At 30.7% G+C, this 16,762-nt stretch overlaps 3 protein-coding genes and 1 pseudogene across 3 annotated transcripts; all 4 read right to left on the minus strand.

Moving 5' to 3' along the window:
• Positions 1–380: 380 nt before the first annotated feature.
• LOC123891873 lies at positions 381–2,065 on the minus strand (annotated as a pseudogene).
• Positions 2,066–2,071: 6 nt separating this feature from the next.
• On the minus strand, positions 2,072–3,315 carry LOC123891874 (protein FAR1-RELATED SEQUENCE 5-like; the record flags this gene model as incomplete). Its single annotated transcript, XM_045941747.1, has 2 exons — positions 3,265–3,315; positions 2,072–2,725 (listed from the first exon to the last, which is right to left on the minus strand). Coding segments are annotated over exons 1-2 (705 nt in total), but the record flags the coding sequence as incomplete, so codon positions are not given.
• A 2,091-nt stretch (positions 3,316–5,406) lies between these two features.
• On the minus strand, positions 5,407–6,900 carry LOC123889938 (non-specific lipid-transfer protein 1-like). The gene is made up of 2 exons (XM_045939462.1): positions 6,464–6,900; positions 5,407–5,758 (listed from the first exon to the last, which is right to left on the minus strand). The coding sequence occupies exons 1-2, from the start codon at positions 6,811–6,813 to the stop codon at positions 5,749–5,751; spliced, it is 360 nt and encodes a 119-aa protein (XP_045795418.1). The 5' UTR covers positions 6,814–6,900; the 3' UTR covers positions 5,407–5,748.
• Positions 6,901–11,440: 4,540 nt separating this feature from the next.
• Positions 11,441–12,153, minus strand: LOC123891875 (non-specific lipid-transfer protein 1-like). The gene is made up of 2 exons (XM_045941748.1): positions 11,798–12,153; positions 11,441–11,459 (listed from the first exon to the last, which is right to left on the minus strand). Exons 1-2 carry the CDS (start codon positions 12,151–12,153, stop codon positions 11,441–11,443), a joined length of 375 nt encoding a protein of 124 aa, XP_045797704.1.
• Between the last annotated feature and the right edge of the window lie 4,609 nt (positions 12,154–16,762).

Here is a 16,762-nt window from a genome sequence, read left to right on the forward strand (position 1 = left end):
TTATCATATTGAATAAAAGGGGTCAATGGTTGTAAAGGGGCTTTGATTTGGTTTATGGCTACTCTAATGTAAAAAGATTTGGTTTTGTTCTCAAATTACTTTATCTCTAAACCACTAAACTAGAAAAATCAAGAAAATATGATATCATAATGAATGATGTTTCTGATATTGTACAGAAAAACCAATAAATTACTTCATCTTGAATTTACACTTTGTAGCAACTAAAGTCATATTATACAGAAAAACCAGAAAACTTATATTGTATTTATACTTATACTATTTCTTGAATTGACACTTGTAGCAACTAAAGTGATATTGCATATATGTCCAAAACACAACCAGAAGTAGATTCCCAAAAAAAAAAGATTTGCTTCACATCTTTATGGATTGATCATTGTTGTGGTATCCTCATGAAGGTTATCCTATAATTCATAACATAGGATTAGCATAAAATACAAGATTTGGCTTTGTTGAAAGTGACAATTACATAGAATTGAAACTTACCATTAATAAGCTAGTATAATTAGTGACACAAAATGAACTTAAATTGTCATTGTTTTCCTGCATAAAATTCAAAAACATTTAATCAGTAAACAATTTGTAGTTCATTCACATACTGAAATTGCTATAATCTAACCATGGATACATCATTGAGCCATATAGGTGCACTTGTATTAGACACCATATGTTGCACATGTCTTTGTGAATAACTTGAGTCATTATTTTTTCTGTTTTTGGACAGTTTACCCTTTACCACTTTTCTATTGTTGTTCTGCATGTAAAAACATAAAAAAAAAAAAAAAAAAAAAAACAATGTGAATTTATTTAGTTGACTAAATCTAATAGTAAAATTCAATAGTTATATAATTTAATAATACCTTAATTTGTGAAGCACCTGAACCACCACTTTTCTGTTTTTTTTTGTAAGTCTGCTCTCTACCCAACTTTTCATACGCTTTCTGCCTTTCTGGCTTTCCCTTTTTTTAAATTTATGTACTTGTGTTGAACCATCAATGCCATTTTCAATTTCTTCAATTGTGCTAAGAAACTCATTCACTTGAGCCTTACTTACTTGACTATTTTGAAATCGTAGTATCTGCCTCTCCAATTCATCAACAACTTTGGTAATAAAAGGTGAATGTTTCCGGACTTCTACATGCTTCACTGGCAATCCTAATAAGGCGGGGACAAATCTTATGGTACCGTTGCTTTGGGGACAAATCAATATCTTCCACCAAATGACTAATACCAACAATAGGTAATTCACCACTTCTTGCAGACTTTGTCCACCTCTTCATGATATAAGGTTCAGGCACTGATTTCACATCCATATGAATAAAGACTCTTAAACAATGACAACAAAGTATACCAAAGCTCTCAAACTTACGACAAGAGCAACAAATTAACTTCTTATCAAAATCAAATAACACTTTCCATTCTCCCAAATCCCTTGCCATGGCAATGACATATTCACTTGATGATGTTTGTATATTCATACTTTTGACAGAACATGCTGCAAATAGCTCAAACTCCTTTTGAAATCGATAAAAAATAGTGGGAGTATATATCTCAGACATTTGTTGCAATATATCAGAATATGAATTTATAAGTCTTGGTATTTTTTGACGTGATTCAAATTCACACCTCAATTCGTTATATCTCATTTCTTCTACAACGTCCTCAAAGCGTTTCAAAAACTTGATTATATCCAAATCCACATTCATAAAACTCTTGATGTCTGCATTCACACTTTCACTAAGTTGGGTGCTTCGCATTCCTAATGTAAAAGCCTTATTCATGTAACAAGATGCCCATTTCTCCTTCAAACTGTATGCTCTCCTCAACCATGGCTCTTCATCACCATTATAGTTTACAAGGAGGGTTCTCCAACTTTCTTCAAATTGTTTTTCATCATCATACCCATACATGCACTTCTTAAAGTCACTAAGAAAATGAGATTCACCTTTCATTAAATGACTTAAGTGTTTGATACAATTTTGCATTAAGTGCCATGTACACAGGCCATGGTAAGCTCTGGCATTACGTGGACAAGTGCTTTTGCCATTGCTTGATCTTGATCAGTAAAAACTGTTTGAGGCGTTTTTTGCTTATGTGCCTCTAGAAACGTCTCAAAAAGCCACTTGAACGACTCTGCAGTTTCGTCGTACAATAATGCAGCCCCAAAGTTCACCGCTTTTCGATGGTGGTTAAATCCCGAGAACACTGCTAGTGGTCTATATGAACTATTTGTGCAATATGTTGAATCAAGAGAAACCACATCACCAAAATATCCATAATCAAAGAGCATTCTCGCATCTGCCCAAAATACATTAGTAATTTGATCTTCCACATCCATTTGATAAGCATGATAAAAGGAAGGACTATCAAGCGACATTTTTTGAAAGTATTGCAATAGATACCCGGCTTCCCCATTTACTAAACTGTTTTGCCTTCTTTTTTTTAGATAATTCTTTTGATCAAGGCGTGTAAATCCCAAGTTGGTTCTGCCACCCACTTCTTTACTCATCAAATCAAATGAACTCCTTTGTTGAAGACCGGCGTCATCCGCTAGATCAATTTGTTGGCAGTGAATTTCTAAAACTTTTCGTTGAGATGACAACATATGAGTTGTTTCTTGTGTGTGTAACATATGGTTATGTTCTACCACAAAATCATGAACCATCCAATTTTTGAAATATCTATATAGTTTTCGTAGTTTAAACACCTTGTTCAAGAAAATCAACAAAAACAGGAATATTTAAATCTGTTTTGATTACCCCTAGCCTCCTCTCCCGTCTGAAATAGACCCCTTTATATAAATTATAACCCATGTTATCCGCGAAGATAAAGGCAAGGTGCATTTGGTCTAAATAAATTATAAGTTCATCTAAATAGGCTAGAGAGTCCAGGCAAGGAAGTTCTAAACTTGGTGTTTGGGCAAGAAGTCTTAGGTGGTGTACTTGGGCAAGGAAGTCCTAAGTTGTGAAGTTGGGCAACAAAGTCCTAAGTAAGGTGTTTGGGGATTTGTAATCAGTTGTAATTATAGTGAACTCCTTCGAAGAGTCAAGGGACTGGACTACTCTCAATTTTGGGAGGAACCAGAATAAACATTTCGTGTGTACCCCCCCCCCCCCCCCCTCTCTCTCTCTCTCTTGTGTTTACTTATCCGCCGCAAGTACTCTGCTCTATATCTTTCAAGCACTTGAGTTTCAAAACAAAGAAAAAGAAAACACAATTCAACCTCACTTCTTGTGTTTTTCTCACCTTCATTTTTTCTTCAGCATCCTCTAGTCTTGCATTTGCTTTATACCACATTGTTCTTGTGTTACTCAAAAGGGCTAGGCCTTGCGATTTGGTGATTTTCAAATCATTTCAGTGCCGGCTTGCTCGAAAGGTCTATAAGGTATCTAACTCAAAATAAGAAACATGAGGAATAGCGCAAGTTGTTTTTTTAGAGTGTTGCGCAAACCATAAAATATCGAGTTCAAATTTTATTGTTTAAAAAAATCATAGTAAAATTTACGGTTTTAAATTTGTGGTCCACATCCACATTTGCGGTCGCAGTACAACTGATGCAAAAGTCACCGCAAATGCATAACATAGCAATCACGGTGTGATTTTTAATCATACATACAGTCGCATCTTAATTGCATCAAAAACTATATCAGACGATTTCAATCATATTCATTCAAATATTTTCACAATAAATTAATATTTATGAACCCCAAATTCTTAGGGTGGGCAAAAGCCCCGAACTAAACAGGCGAACTAAACTGAACCGAACCAAAAAAGCTGAACCATAACTAACTGTTTTTAAACTAAACTGAAATAATTCGGTTTGGTTCATGATTATCAGTTTGGCTTGGTTCGATTCACTTTAATGGTTCGGTTTGTTTTAGTTAAAAGTTAGCTGTGGTTTGGTTCAGAACCATAAAACCGAACCATTTTAACAGTTTGGTTCGGTTCGGTTTGAAAGACAAACAATTCAGTTTGGTTCTATTACTATGACTTTTGAAAACAATTTTGGTTCAGCTCGATTTTTCTCCAGAACTGAACCATGCTCACCCCTACAAATTCTAAATTATGTCAAATGTAATAAATAATTTTACCTTTAATAATATCTTAACCGTGTATTTTAATGATCTTTCCATAAATATGTATGGAATAAAATGAGACTCTCCTAGCTAGCTAGTGTGAGAAAATAGTGTTATAGATATAGTAATGCCACTTGATAGAGTATGTGAAAACTTTAAATTATTTTTCACGCCAAAGACAATCGTAATGCGCATCGCAACAACCGCAACTACTATTGTATCCGCAACTACCAATACCAGAGGCGGACACATGTTAAGGCCTTGTGTGGCCTTGGCCACACTTGTTTTTTAAGTTTTTTAAGTTTTTTTACTTATACTTGATCTAGTGTGTAAGAGCTAGCTACTCATTTTTTCCTTTAATTCCTTAACTACATGATTCCTTCTGTAGAATAGTATGGGCAATATATATATATATATATATATATATATAGCTACACTACACATAATATATAATTTAATCGATCTAAGAATTTAGGATACATACAATGTTTAGAATAAAATGTAAAATTTTAAAACTTATATGTATCTTGTATACAGGGGCGGACACATGTTCCGATAATATAGGGCCTTGGCCATATCTGATATGGATGCACTCTATGTGCGGAGGAAAACTAAACGTTCTTAGTGTTTCTAGTGTTTCTAATTTGCATCATTATAAGCATGATTGTTTGTTTAGTGTTTTAGGTTTGTAGTTGCATGAGCTCAATGCTAGGTTTGATGAAGAGAATACTGAATTTTTACGGTGTGTTTTATGTTTGAGTCCCTTATCGTCATTTGCAGCTTTTGATGTCAAAAAATTATTGAGGATGATTGAGCTTTATCCAAATGATTTTGTAGATATGCCGGAAGTGGTGGTGCGACATCAACTTTGGACTTATGTAAGAGATGTTTGATCTGACTCTAAGTTTGCAAAGTTAAAAGGACTTCTATATCTTTGTGCAAAACTTGTGGAAACAAATAAGTGCAACACATTTGATATAATTTATAAGCTTTTGAAGTTAACTTTAATATTGCCGGTAGCAACTGCAAACGTGGAACATGTTTTTTCAGTTATGAATTTAGTGAAGGGTCCGCTATGCAACAAAATGAGTGATATTATTTTAGCTCATTTTCAAGAAATGGATAATAGGTGGTTTCATTGTAAATGTATTAAATTATAAATATTATATTTTATTTTCAGTATACTCCCTCTAGTCACTTATATAAGAAAACTTTTGTTTTCTAGATACATGGAATAATTGATATATCTAGTCGATTTTTTAGACCAAATACATCAATCATTTTATGAACCTAAAAAATGAAAAAAAAATTATATTAAGAACCGGAGGGAATAATTTAGTTGATTGTATTTTTAAAATTTTGGCCACACCAAAATTTTATGTCCGGAAACTATGGTACAAAACTACAAATAACTATAGATAGCCACACGTTGTGCAGCATAAGTTGTGCTTAATAAATTTCATTTATAATTAATATTGAAATGCATAGTACTATAGTGATCCCTAGTTGGGATTCGATTACAACAGGGGAAATTAAGCCATCTTCCTCTTTATTCTGTCTTTGGTTATTTTCACAAACCAAAGTAGTATTATTTATTCATCAAATGAAGCCTCACGAGTTGCTCATTGCGTGACTCTGTAATTTCTTGACGCAATTAGGGAATCCTGCAACGAGTAAAGTGAAATTGACATTAATTTTCTTTACGCATAATAATTACTTATTATGCATGAAAAATAAGTTTTAAAATTGACAAAAAAGTTTTAAATATTTCTAGTCCCTTTTTTAATATTTTTTGTACAAAGTTCCTAAAATATATAAGAATAATAAATAATTCATCATGTCTATAAAAAAAAAATCATAATGCTTCTTCAAAAAAAAAAAATCATATCATTATTTTTATAAGTAATCCATAAAGCATACAATATTTATCTCGCTTAGTCGCTAACATCTTGTCGATGTATATTAATATGATAAATTTTCATGATAGGGAATTCATACATATATTTTTTTTTTTTTTTTGTATTTAGATACTTACAAGTAGAAAAGAGTAATACTTTTTTTTTACAAGAAGAAAAGAGTAATACTTGATAGGTTAAACTTAGTTTTTCTTGTTTTCATTTTTCAAGAATCACAAACATTTTATTAGCTTAGGCTAAAAATAAAAAGGAAACATAATTGCAAGGACTAATATTAATAAAATCTGTACATAAATTGTTTTTCTATAAAAAAAAATAAGTTAGAAATTAATTTGGTCATATCATAAACAACACACACACACATATATATATGGTAGTGTGTGTGTGTATGTGTATTAGAGAAAGAAAAAAAAAACGAGGGTGTTAATTAATGGTTAGAGATTAGAGAAGTACGTGTTGCAGTTAATGGAGGGGCTAATCTTGTAAGGCAAATTGATACCACACTTAGGAGCGATGCTAGAAAGGGCCGAAAGATTGATTCCAGGTAAGCCGAATATAGTTCCTTTGACGCACCTGCAAACACTTTGACGATCAGCAATAGACTTACTCTGGCCATAAATACTCCTAAGTCCATTGCAACATGGTGCTGAGACAGATGGTCCTGGGTTCCTAAGGTACCCAAGGCATGGTGCTACAGTAAGTTGTATCTGACCACAAGAAAGGGCAGCGTTGGCCAAGGGAATGTCCAAAACCAAACATATCATAGACAAGCAAATAACTTTGACGAGCATTGAGCTAGCCATGATAGATTTGGAAAATTTTGATAGAGGAAATATTGCACTTCAAGTGTGTGAATGAATGTGAAAGTGATGATTGTGTTATGGTACCTAGCTAAGGAGTATTTATATAGAGAATATATATATGACCAATTTAACTTTGGTTACAATGTTTAACATTTATTATTTGAGGAAAGTTTTTCCACAACAATCAAAATCTTAAGAATGTACAAAGCCACTAAATTTTGTCTTCGGTAGTATGGATAAAATTTTAGATCCAAGTCTTATTGGCTTCGATGTAACAAACACAATTCTCAAAAATAATTATAACACGGTAAAAATTTGGATTCCTATTTAATTATGAGAAATATAAAATATTCACTGTTGATAATATATAAAAATAAAGTACTAGAGGAAGTTGAGTAAATTAACGAGTACCAGAAGTACACTCCACTAGAATAAGGAAATAAGGAGGCACACCACCAACAAATTAGAATCCCTAAAATGCACCACCATTATTTTGACGAGTCGACAACTTATCCGGTAGAAGTTGCCAAGAAAAGACTGTCACTTTTGAAGGGGCCTAAGTATTTCACACTTTTTGAAGCAGCTTTTTTCCTCTACAGAGAAGATCACTTCATCAGCAATGGAACGACTAAGCGCAAAAAAAGCTGACTTAACTGAATAGTCACCACTTGGACCATGCTTCCAAAACCAAGAATCATCTGCTACAGAGATCGTAATTGGCTGAAAAAAATAGGGACTACAATATTCTAAATGTTTATTGTAAAAAAAAAATTAGATTCAATTCATTTTGGAGATTCTTAAGCCAAATTGATTTTTTTTTTATACAAAATTGATATTTTTTTAAAGGCTGTTTTTTCAATATTCTTTTATAGTAAGTAGAAAGTTTGTTGTGTTGTGTTTTTTTTATCAAAAAGTAATGTAATAATCAAGTCAAAATTCAAATCTAATTTACCTAAAAAAATTGAATCTCAAATAAACAAATTATTTTTCTTACATGTGAGATGGTAAATAATACAAACCATTTCATCGTGTGCTTAATTTCACCGCGAAAAGTATAGTATTTGTCACATAAAAAGGGTATAATATATATATATATATATATATATATATATATATATATATTTAAGGGTAATTAACTAATATATATTTATTTAAGGAATAACCTTACTTTTTAATATTTTTTCATACGCACTAACTAGTGTTCGAACTCAGAATCAAATAGTTAAAAGATCAAATATCCAAACATTTACCACAACAATGTGAAGTAATGAAGGCATGATTGGTATATTGGCAGTTTAGCTCGATTGGTATATGTACATCTCATTACATATGCATGATTGAGTTTAAACATCGGACATCCCACTTACCTTAAGAATTCGTTTGATATGATGAAAAGAAAGTGAGACGAAAAAAATTACGACCAATGAATGAACTTGGTGGTATCTGCCATGACATGAGTGTTTTTGTCACATGTCATCAAAATTCAAGCTAAAGTGGGATCAGGGCCCAAAAGTCATAAAAAATTAAAATAGGGGATGAAAATACTTGTTTTTAAAACAGGAGGATTAAAATTAAAAAATAAAATAGATGGATCAAAATTGCATTTAAATCGTTGTGAGTTCGGGGACCAATTGGTTTTCATTTAGAGGTTGCTAATGACGCTTACTGAACTAATATCTACAAGGCTACAAGATAAGGATACAACACAATGAGCACCTTACCTGTTGGTTCAAAATTGGTAAAAATGATCACTCATTTACTCTATAATTTCAATATATGTAAACCATGTGGTTTGGAAAATCCTTGTCAGGTTTCTACTTTCCCCAAAAAGGTTATTTGGGACCTAAATGAGCTGGTGCATGAGCTGGTGACACTTTCCGCTAATTAAAACCTAATTAAATATGCATGGATGAGCTTAATTCAGTTGACAGGATATTGTATTATATATATGTAGGGGGTCGAGGTTCGAATCTCAGTCATTCCACTTATCGATCTTAAGTGTGAAATTTCTAGCCACTAGGCTACATAAAAAAAAATACTAAACGTTTTTTGACAAAAGAAAAAAGATAAAGAAGATAAGTAGTATGCCGGAAAATAAACATTTAACGGTTAATTATATTGAAAATTAACAAAATTAACGATAGGTTAGTCCAAATACTAAAGAATTTGGACCTTTTAAGTAAGTGGTTGGTAATTAAATTTATGACTCTCATATATGAAAAAAATTTAGTCATGAGGGCTGAACCCGCTTTGTATACATCATATTCCCCGTTAGATATAATATTAATGTGTGCTTAAGATATTGAGTTTATACTAGAACTTCGATCCGTGCACGCACGAGTCTGATTAGCTGTAATATGTAATAATAGAAAATACGGTAGAAAAATTTTAATATTAAAAGGTATATGAAAAATTAGAGTAATATTAATCATTAGTTCAACAATAAATTTGAATAAATTTTCATACAACAGAAATTATGATATATTACGAAATACTTTCTTATAAACTATATTAGAAATTTTATTTGTATATTTACCGTGAAAATGAGAAAGTAATAGAAAAAAACACATAAATATTTTCTATTAAAAATGCTTTGAGTTTCAAATAAAATGGGCAGAAATGGTAATTATCATATTGCTAATAAAATTTCAATTGAATTAATGTGGGCTTAAGATATTGAGTTTATATTGGTTTTCAATAGAAGTAGATGAATATCATATTTAAAATTTGACTTAATGATAATTATCATATTGCTAATAGAATTTTAATTGAATTTGTATTAATTAATATGGTATAGGTATATAACAACATAAATCATGGCATATAGCAATAACATCAATGGTTGAAGGTGTCTTTAAAAAAAGTGATGTAGAGAGGACCTCAGTTCGATTCTCCGCAACTGCGATCAGGAGGGACTGACTTGATGCCAGAAACTGACCCCCAAACCAAATTAGGTAGTCCAGTGCGCCGAAGACTGGTGGCGAAAAGAAAAACACAAAAAAAAATGTGACAAAAAATATATCATTGATGTATTTGTCTTGATCAGTTATGAGATTTGGATCTAATGGCCTTATTATACCATAAAGAAAACAATTACTAAATGAAGTGAATAAGAAAACAAATATAAGAAACAAAGCATATGACAAAAATGCACCTCTCAAACAATGTATATCAAGATTTGTTTCAATTAAATTGTAAGACATTATCAAAATTTGCAAGAAAAATAAAATGTATGATTGAAAATAGTTGAACTTGAGATGATTACAATGAATAACATGAATAGAAGACGTTAATATATATATATATATATATATATATATATATATAACTCAAATGCAAATCTATAAGGAATTTTATTTAAATTAATTTTGAAGTGAATATTGGAGTTGTATAAAAAAAGTGGGGTTGATTTCTAATGGGGATATAGTATAAATATTTTAATTTGAAACCTTGTAGATTTGATTTAATTTGGTATTATCGAAATACATATTATAGTGATCCCTAATGGGGATTCGGTTATACAACAAACCAAATACAGTATTATTCATTCATCAAGCGCAAACCATGCAAGCTGCTCAATACTTTACCCTGCAATGAGTAAAGTGAAGTTGACATTAGTTTTATTGACAAATCTATCTATGTACTTATTATATACAAGAAAACTTCACTTTCTTAATTATAACAAGGATAAATAAAGTTTCTTTTAAAAAAAAGGATAAATAAAGTTTTAAAATGTTCAAGTTCTTCAAATAATATAAACAATCAGTTGATATTATTGCATACGACGGTCAACAAATTATAACTAACACTACAAAAAATTTACTATCACTACTAAAAAAAATTAATTAGCGATCAATTTTAGGGAGGGATCCGTTTCCCGCCCTCACTATTTATTATGGAATTTGAGAGGGAATTAGGAAACTTACATAAAAAATGAGATTAAAAAAAATTAACGATGGAATTTATGACGGATGCTGCCATCTCAGGTATATATATAATAATTCTCGCGCGTCGTATTTTTACTCATGCCCTATCTACGAGTTTCTCGCGCGCCCTATTTTTACTCATCCAATACTTACGAGTTTCTCGCGCGTCATATTTTTACTCATCCGCTACGTACGAGTTTCTCGCGCGCCCTATTTTTATTCATCCACTACGTACGAGTTTCTCGCGCGCCCTATTTTTACTCATCCTCTACCTACACCTTTCTCGCGCGCCTTATTTTTACTCATCCGCTACGTACGAGTTTCTCGCGCGCCCTATTTTTATTTATCCACTACGTACGAGTTTCTCGCGCGTCCTATTTTTACTCATCTGCTACCTACGAGTTTCTTGGGTGCCCTATTTTTACTCATTTTCTACTTAAGTAGCGGACGGTGTTTTATAATTTATATTAGAAACTAATTTCAAATCATCCAAAACAAATTATTTATATTTATATTTTATTTTATTTTTTTTTATTTTAATTTTTTCGGGCTTGCGGGCTGCCCACGGCCCATTCGGGCTAGCCCATATTTTAATTGGGCTTTGTCGGGCCGGGCTAAAAAGCCCGTAAATAATTCGGGCTAGGATTTTCAAAGCCCGAGTCCGGGAAAAAAATCGGGCTTGGCGGGCCGGCTCATTCGTGCTAGCCCATTTTGACAGCTCTGCCAAAAACATATAAAAATAATATGTAATTCATAACATTTTTTATTAGTCGTCCATAAAACATATGCTATATGTCCCGTTTAGTCCTTAACATATTTTTAATGTTATAAAACATTAGAAAATGTATATTATTTTCATATATACCTGACAAACTATATATGAGTAGTTCATAAAAAATAAAAAATCAAAAGACTGATATATATTTCTCACTTTGTTTTCTAAAATGGACTACTCAATTTAGATAAGCCTCATCAAACAAAATAACTACACTTGAAAGATTATGTGTGTGTGTGTGAGAAATATAATTGAAATGGAAGGTTGATGGCGAGAGATGTACCGGTCACATTCCACCCAAGGGCTAATCTCAAAGGGAAAGTCGATACCACAGTTGGTAGGGAGGGCGATGGCTCTGTCAGGAAGTTCAGCTCCGGGCGTTATAGTTATAACGAATTGCATGCACTTGCATGCCTCTATACGTTGATCAGTATCTGGGATCTCCTCATTTATATCTTTAAGCGCATTGCAACATGGTATAGGTACAGATGGACCCCCATTTCTAAGGTACGGAAAACATGTAGGTATAAAAGCCATTCGAACTTTATCACATAACTCGCCAGCATTGGCTAATGGAATGCCCAAAATCAAGCATGCCACGACCAAGCAAGTAACCTTGATGAACATTGAGCTAACCATGATGGACTTGGAAATGAAATGTACTTTGAATGTGTTAGTGAATGAGTGAGTTTAATTTGGAGGTGATGATTGTGTTATGGTGCCTGCATAAGGAGTGTATATATTTATAGAGAATATTATACTCATTCAACTTTGGTTTTTAACATTTATTGTCCATTTCAATTTTCAATGTGTTTACATATTTGCATAAAATTTTGTAAAACTATAATTTAAGATGCTTAAATAGTGCCCCATAAGCACTTGTAAGCATTTTTCTTATATTTTTTTTATAAAATGCTTTAAATCTAATTAGGTATTGTTCACCAAGCAAGTAAAGTCAAATATCATACTCTCTCCTCCCTTTTTATAAGAACTACTTTGGTTAAAATGTAATATTCATTTATTTTGTTTTTACCGTTTTTTTTTTAATAATATATAGATATGTAAATATTTTTGGACAAGATACATAGATGTAAATATTAGCATATAAGATCTTATTTAATTTGTTTTGATGAGTATTTTCAAAATATTAAGTTTTTATAATTTTTACTAATACACAATTAAAGGTATTAGTGATCAAAATTGTATATTGACGTACGTGCAGTGATCAAACTATGTCTTATATTTAGGGACAGAGGGAGTAGTTGATTTCAATTAGAGTTTTTTTTAAGAAGCTAAATTAGCCCACCAAAATTGGAATTTCAATTAGAGTTGAAATTTCCATTTCCTCAATTAATTCATTTTTTACTAAATTACTAAAGTTTATTAACTACTAGAGTCAAATTAATTGGTTTAAAAAATCAGTAATTCATCAATTCTTTTTTTCTAAAGAGGGACCAAATTTATTTAAAACCAAAATTCTGAAAGAAAAAAAAAGAGACTATTTTGATTAAATTTTGTGATTCTTAAAATCCAAATTGATATTTTATTCTTTTCATTTTTAGAGACTAATTGGTTTCCTTATTTTTTATCAAAACTTAATGTGAAAATTTACCGAAATATATGGTCAAATTTATATTTTTTTTTGGGTAGAAAAATAGTCAAATTTCTAATAAATTAAATTCTGTACAAATGAAATGGTAAGTAAGATAGTTGCGTCCCCTAATTTTTTTTTAGATAGGCAAGATTGGTGAGTTTTGAAAAGAAATAACACAAACTATTTCGTCGGTTTTGGAGATTTGGTGACTCTCGGTCTAGTCAGGAAAGTTTTAGGAGTTTTTTTATCTATAAATTTCTTTGTATTTTTCTCTTTACTTTGAGGTTCGGTACTTCTTGTTAGAGCTGTAAAAAGGGCCTTAAGGGGCCGGCCCTTTAAGGGGCGGACCCACTTATTCCTGATTATTAATTTTATTTAAATTTTAAACACAGTTTTTTTTAGGGTGCCGATCGTGGACAGTGCTGATTGAAGAAAACGAGAATAAGTTCACGACACTAGAAAAATTGTTTAAAATTTAAATAAAATTAATAATCAGGAATAAGTGGGTCCGCCCCTTAAAGGGCCGGCCCCTTAAGGCCCTTTTTACAGCTCTACTTCTTGTACTCTCTTTTGTGAACTCTCTTGGTGTATCAGTTTTTCTTATTTATATATATAATTATATTTGCCATTAAAAAAAACAAACTATTTTGTCGGATATTTAATTTACCACAAAATGCATGTTTACTGATTCTATTATATGAAGAATGTCTCATAATTCTAAAAAAAATAAAAGAATCCTAATAAATCATCGTTCCATTTTAAGATAAAATTAAATTTATATAAATATAAATATTTTCTTAATATATTAACTAATTTTTAAAATACTCGTTATTATCAAAATAAACTAAAAATATATATAAATTTTAAAGCATTAAGTTTATCAATTGATCTCTCACTTATAAAATGTCAAACATTTACTTTTCTAAGCAATATAGCACCATACCTCAAACTTATCACAACAATTTATTGTTTTAAAATAAAATAAAACAATAGACATATTTTTATCTCGACAGGTGTTTAAAATAAAAAGATAAACGTAGCATGAGCCTTGATATAGCGTGCTTGACTTTTAGTGCCCAGTTTACTTGTTAATTTGGGGTTTTATTGCCCTTTTGTATGCCTTGTTGTAGGCTGCCTTAGTGTTTTATTGCCATTTTTTGTGCTTTGAGTTGTGTACAAGTAATAAATTTGCCATTAAAAAAAAATCGTTGTGAAACTGAAGACGTATTTGATAATTATTGAAAAAGTAGGGGTAGGTATATCCCAACTATGTTTGCACTCTTACCCATCCATATCCTATATATATATATTAGATTAATAAAAGGAAAAAAAAAAATTATACTTTACCCCGAAGAACAAAAAAAAAAACAAAAGAGTCAATTAAAATTTTCGATAATAGGGGAATTCAAAATTGTCTGCAAAATATCATCACGCGGTAAAGTAATGATTTTCATTATTTCATTTGAATGTAAACATGTCGAAGTTTAGCAAGCTATCCGCACACGAGGTTCCCGCCCCACGTTAATTTGTGCTTTAAAGATAATATTAATATATTTAAGTAGAGAACATTTTCATTTAATAATTCAAAAAAATTAATTTTTAAAAATTTAAATCCACCGGTTTGAAGAAAATATTTTTTATATTTGACGGTTTAACATATGTTTTTAGGACATATGTTAATTTTTCTTTTAAAATAAGCAATGGTTGGTAGATAATACTAATTAGTTTCTTGAATGCTGTTAATGGCTCCTGACCGTCACCTACAAATTTAAGCTACAAGACATACAAAGCATCCATTTGTACAATCCTTTCATTCGTCCTAGTAAAGAATTGTCTCAATATGTGTGGTCTTTTATATTTATAATGCAATCCTTTTTTGTGGTACACTAGTTACTTTTTTTTAATGGCAAAAAAAAATTACTTATTTTCTAATTTTACTATTTAATTCATATTATATTTATCACTTTATTCTTAATTTTTTTTACGGAAATTATATTTATCACTTTCATGTTAATATATATCATGTATTTTTTTTTTTCGATAGCTAAATAAAATTATATAATAAGCAATGAGAATAAGAGAAACATATATTTTTATTAGTGAGTTAATTATAAAATGGTGATGACACACATATAAAAATAATAATACAAAATTATTATTTTCTCTATCTCTATTCTCCAACTCTCAAAGTTTAATTCTAATAATTTCATGTATTTAATTATAACATAGTGATTACACAACTACTAACTTAGATGAAACATCAGCATCTCATCTATTTTTTTAGAAAAAAATTAAATGCTTAATAATTTTTCAGAATAAAATAAAATATATTAAATCCTTTAAAAAAATTTGTGTATACCGACTGTGTGAAAATATTTACACATAATTCTAATCAAATCACAGTACAATACATAGAAATTATCTTTGCAATTATCTATTTCTCATGAATTAATCGGATGTATGTTTTTAAAAAAATCACCGATAATATTTAGAAATTATAATTTATTTTTACAAACCACGGATTTATCAATTAGCCACGGGAAAGCCGTGACAAATAGTGGTTAGGAGAATTAAGAAAAAATGATTTGACTACAATTACAAGTGTGGCACTTGTAACCGTGGCTAAATAACACATTAAACATTGTCCCATAATAATCGGGGCAAACATTTTTTTTTTTTTAAAGTTGCTCCTTTTTCAAATTTTGTCTTTCTTTTCAAATACTATTCAAACTATGCAAATCGATAAATTCAAAATTATTACACTAAATTTATCTACTGTGCTAACTAAAATTCTCCAAGCCCCTCATGTAATACAAAAAATTCGCTATACCAACACAAGTGGTTTATAGTGCATTTTCAAAAAATAATTCGCTATGATCATTAAAAGAAAACGTCGAAGTACATGTCATCTAAATTTGCGATCATTTCAGCTATATTATGTCACGACACAAGAATCCCTTTTCGGGAAATAATACCAACACCAAACTCTATTTTTAATAGTTTCAAATCAAAGAATGGTAGAACGTTGACATGCAATAATTCTCATCATCAAACTGTCTTTTTCTTTAAATTATACACCTTTGAGGAAATACAAGATCGATATTCAATTCAATAGCAATTTTCGTAACATGGCATTTTTAATACCAATTTCTCTATATTCCTTAAAAATTGAAATCAACCCCCTAATTGTTTCATAACAACATCAATAGCCATATTTCTTGATTGTAAGAGCTTGCTAACCTCATTAATTGTAGATAATATTTCAAATCAAATAATTATCGCCATTAAAAACTCAAAATCACCAAGCTCATTTGTTGCTAAGGATTGAGCTTCACTTCTTGTTTTAGAATCAAGATCATTTTCTGACACTTCAAGTAAAGCTTCTGTAAAATTTGACATTGGATGATAATGATTTTGGAGTCAAGCCTTTTAAATTATCTTTCAAAATTTGTCATCTCTTAGTACAATTAGCAAAAATAGTATATAAATGCTTTGAACAACTCCAAAAAAATCTTTAGCTTTACCACAAGAATTAGCCGTATCACACGATGTCAAATTAAGACTATAAACCACAAGGAGTATAAAAGGCTCTTGCAAGGGAAGAGAAACATGTGAAGTAAGGAAGAAACTTCACAAACACGTGAAGGGAAAAAA

This window comes from Trifolium pratense, linkage group LG6 (genome assembly GCF_020283565.1).
Source record: "Trifolium pratense cultivar HEN17-A07 linkage group LG6, ARS_RC_1.1, whole genome shotgun sequence".
In the NCBI taxonomy this organism is placed as follows: Eukaryota; Viridiplantae; Streptophyta; class Magnoliopsida; order Fabales; family Fabaceae; genus Trifolium; species Trifolium pratense.

What these genes read in the sequence shown, in the direction of transcription:
- LOC123889938 (XM_045939462.1), bottom strand. Translation starts at nt 6,813, where the DNA reads ATGGCTAGCTCAATGCTCGTCAAAGTTATTTGCTTGTCTATGATATGT.
- LOC123891875 (XM_045941748.1), bottom strand. Translation starts at nt 12,153, where the DNA reads ATGGTTAGCTCAATGTTCATCAAGGTTACTTGCTTGGTCGTGGCATGC.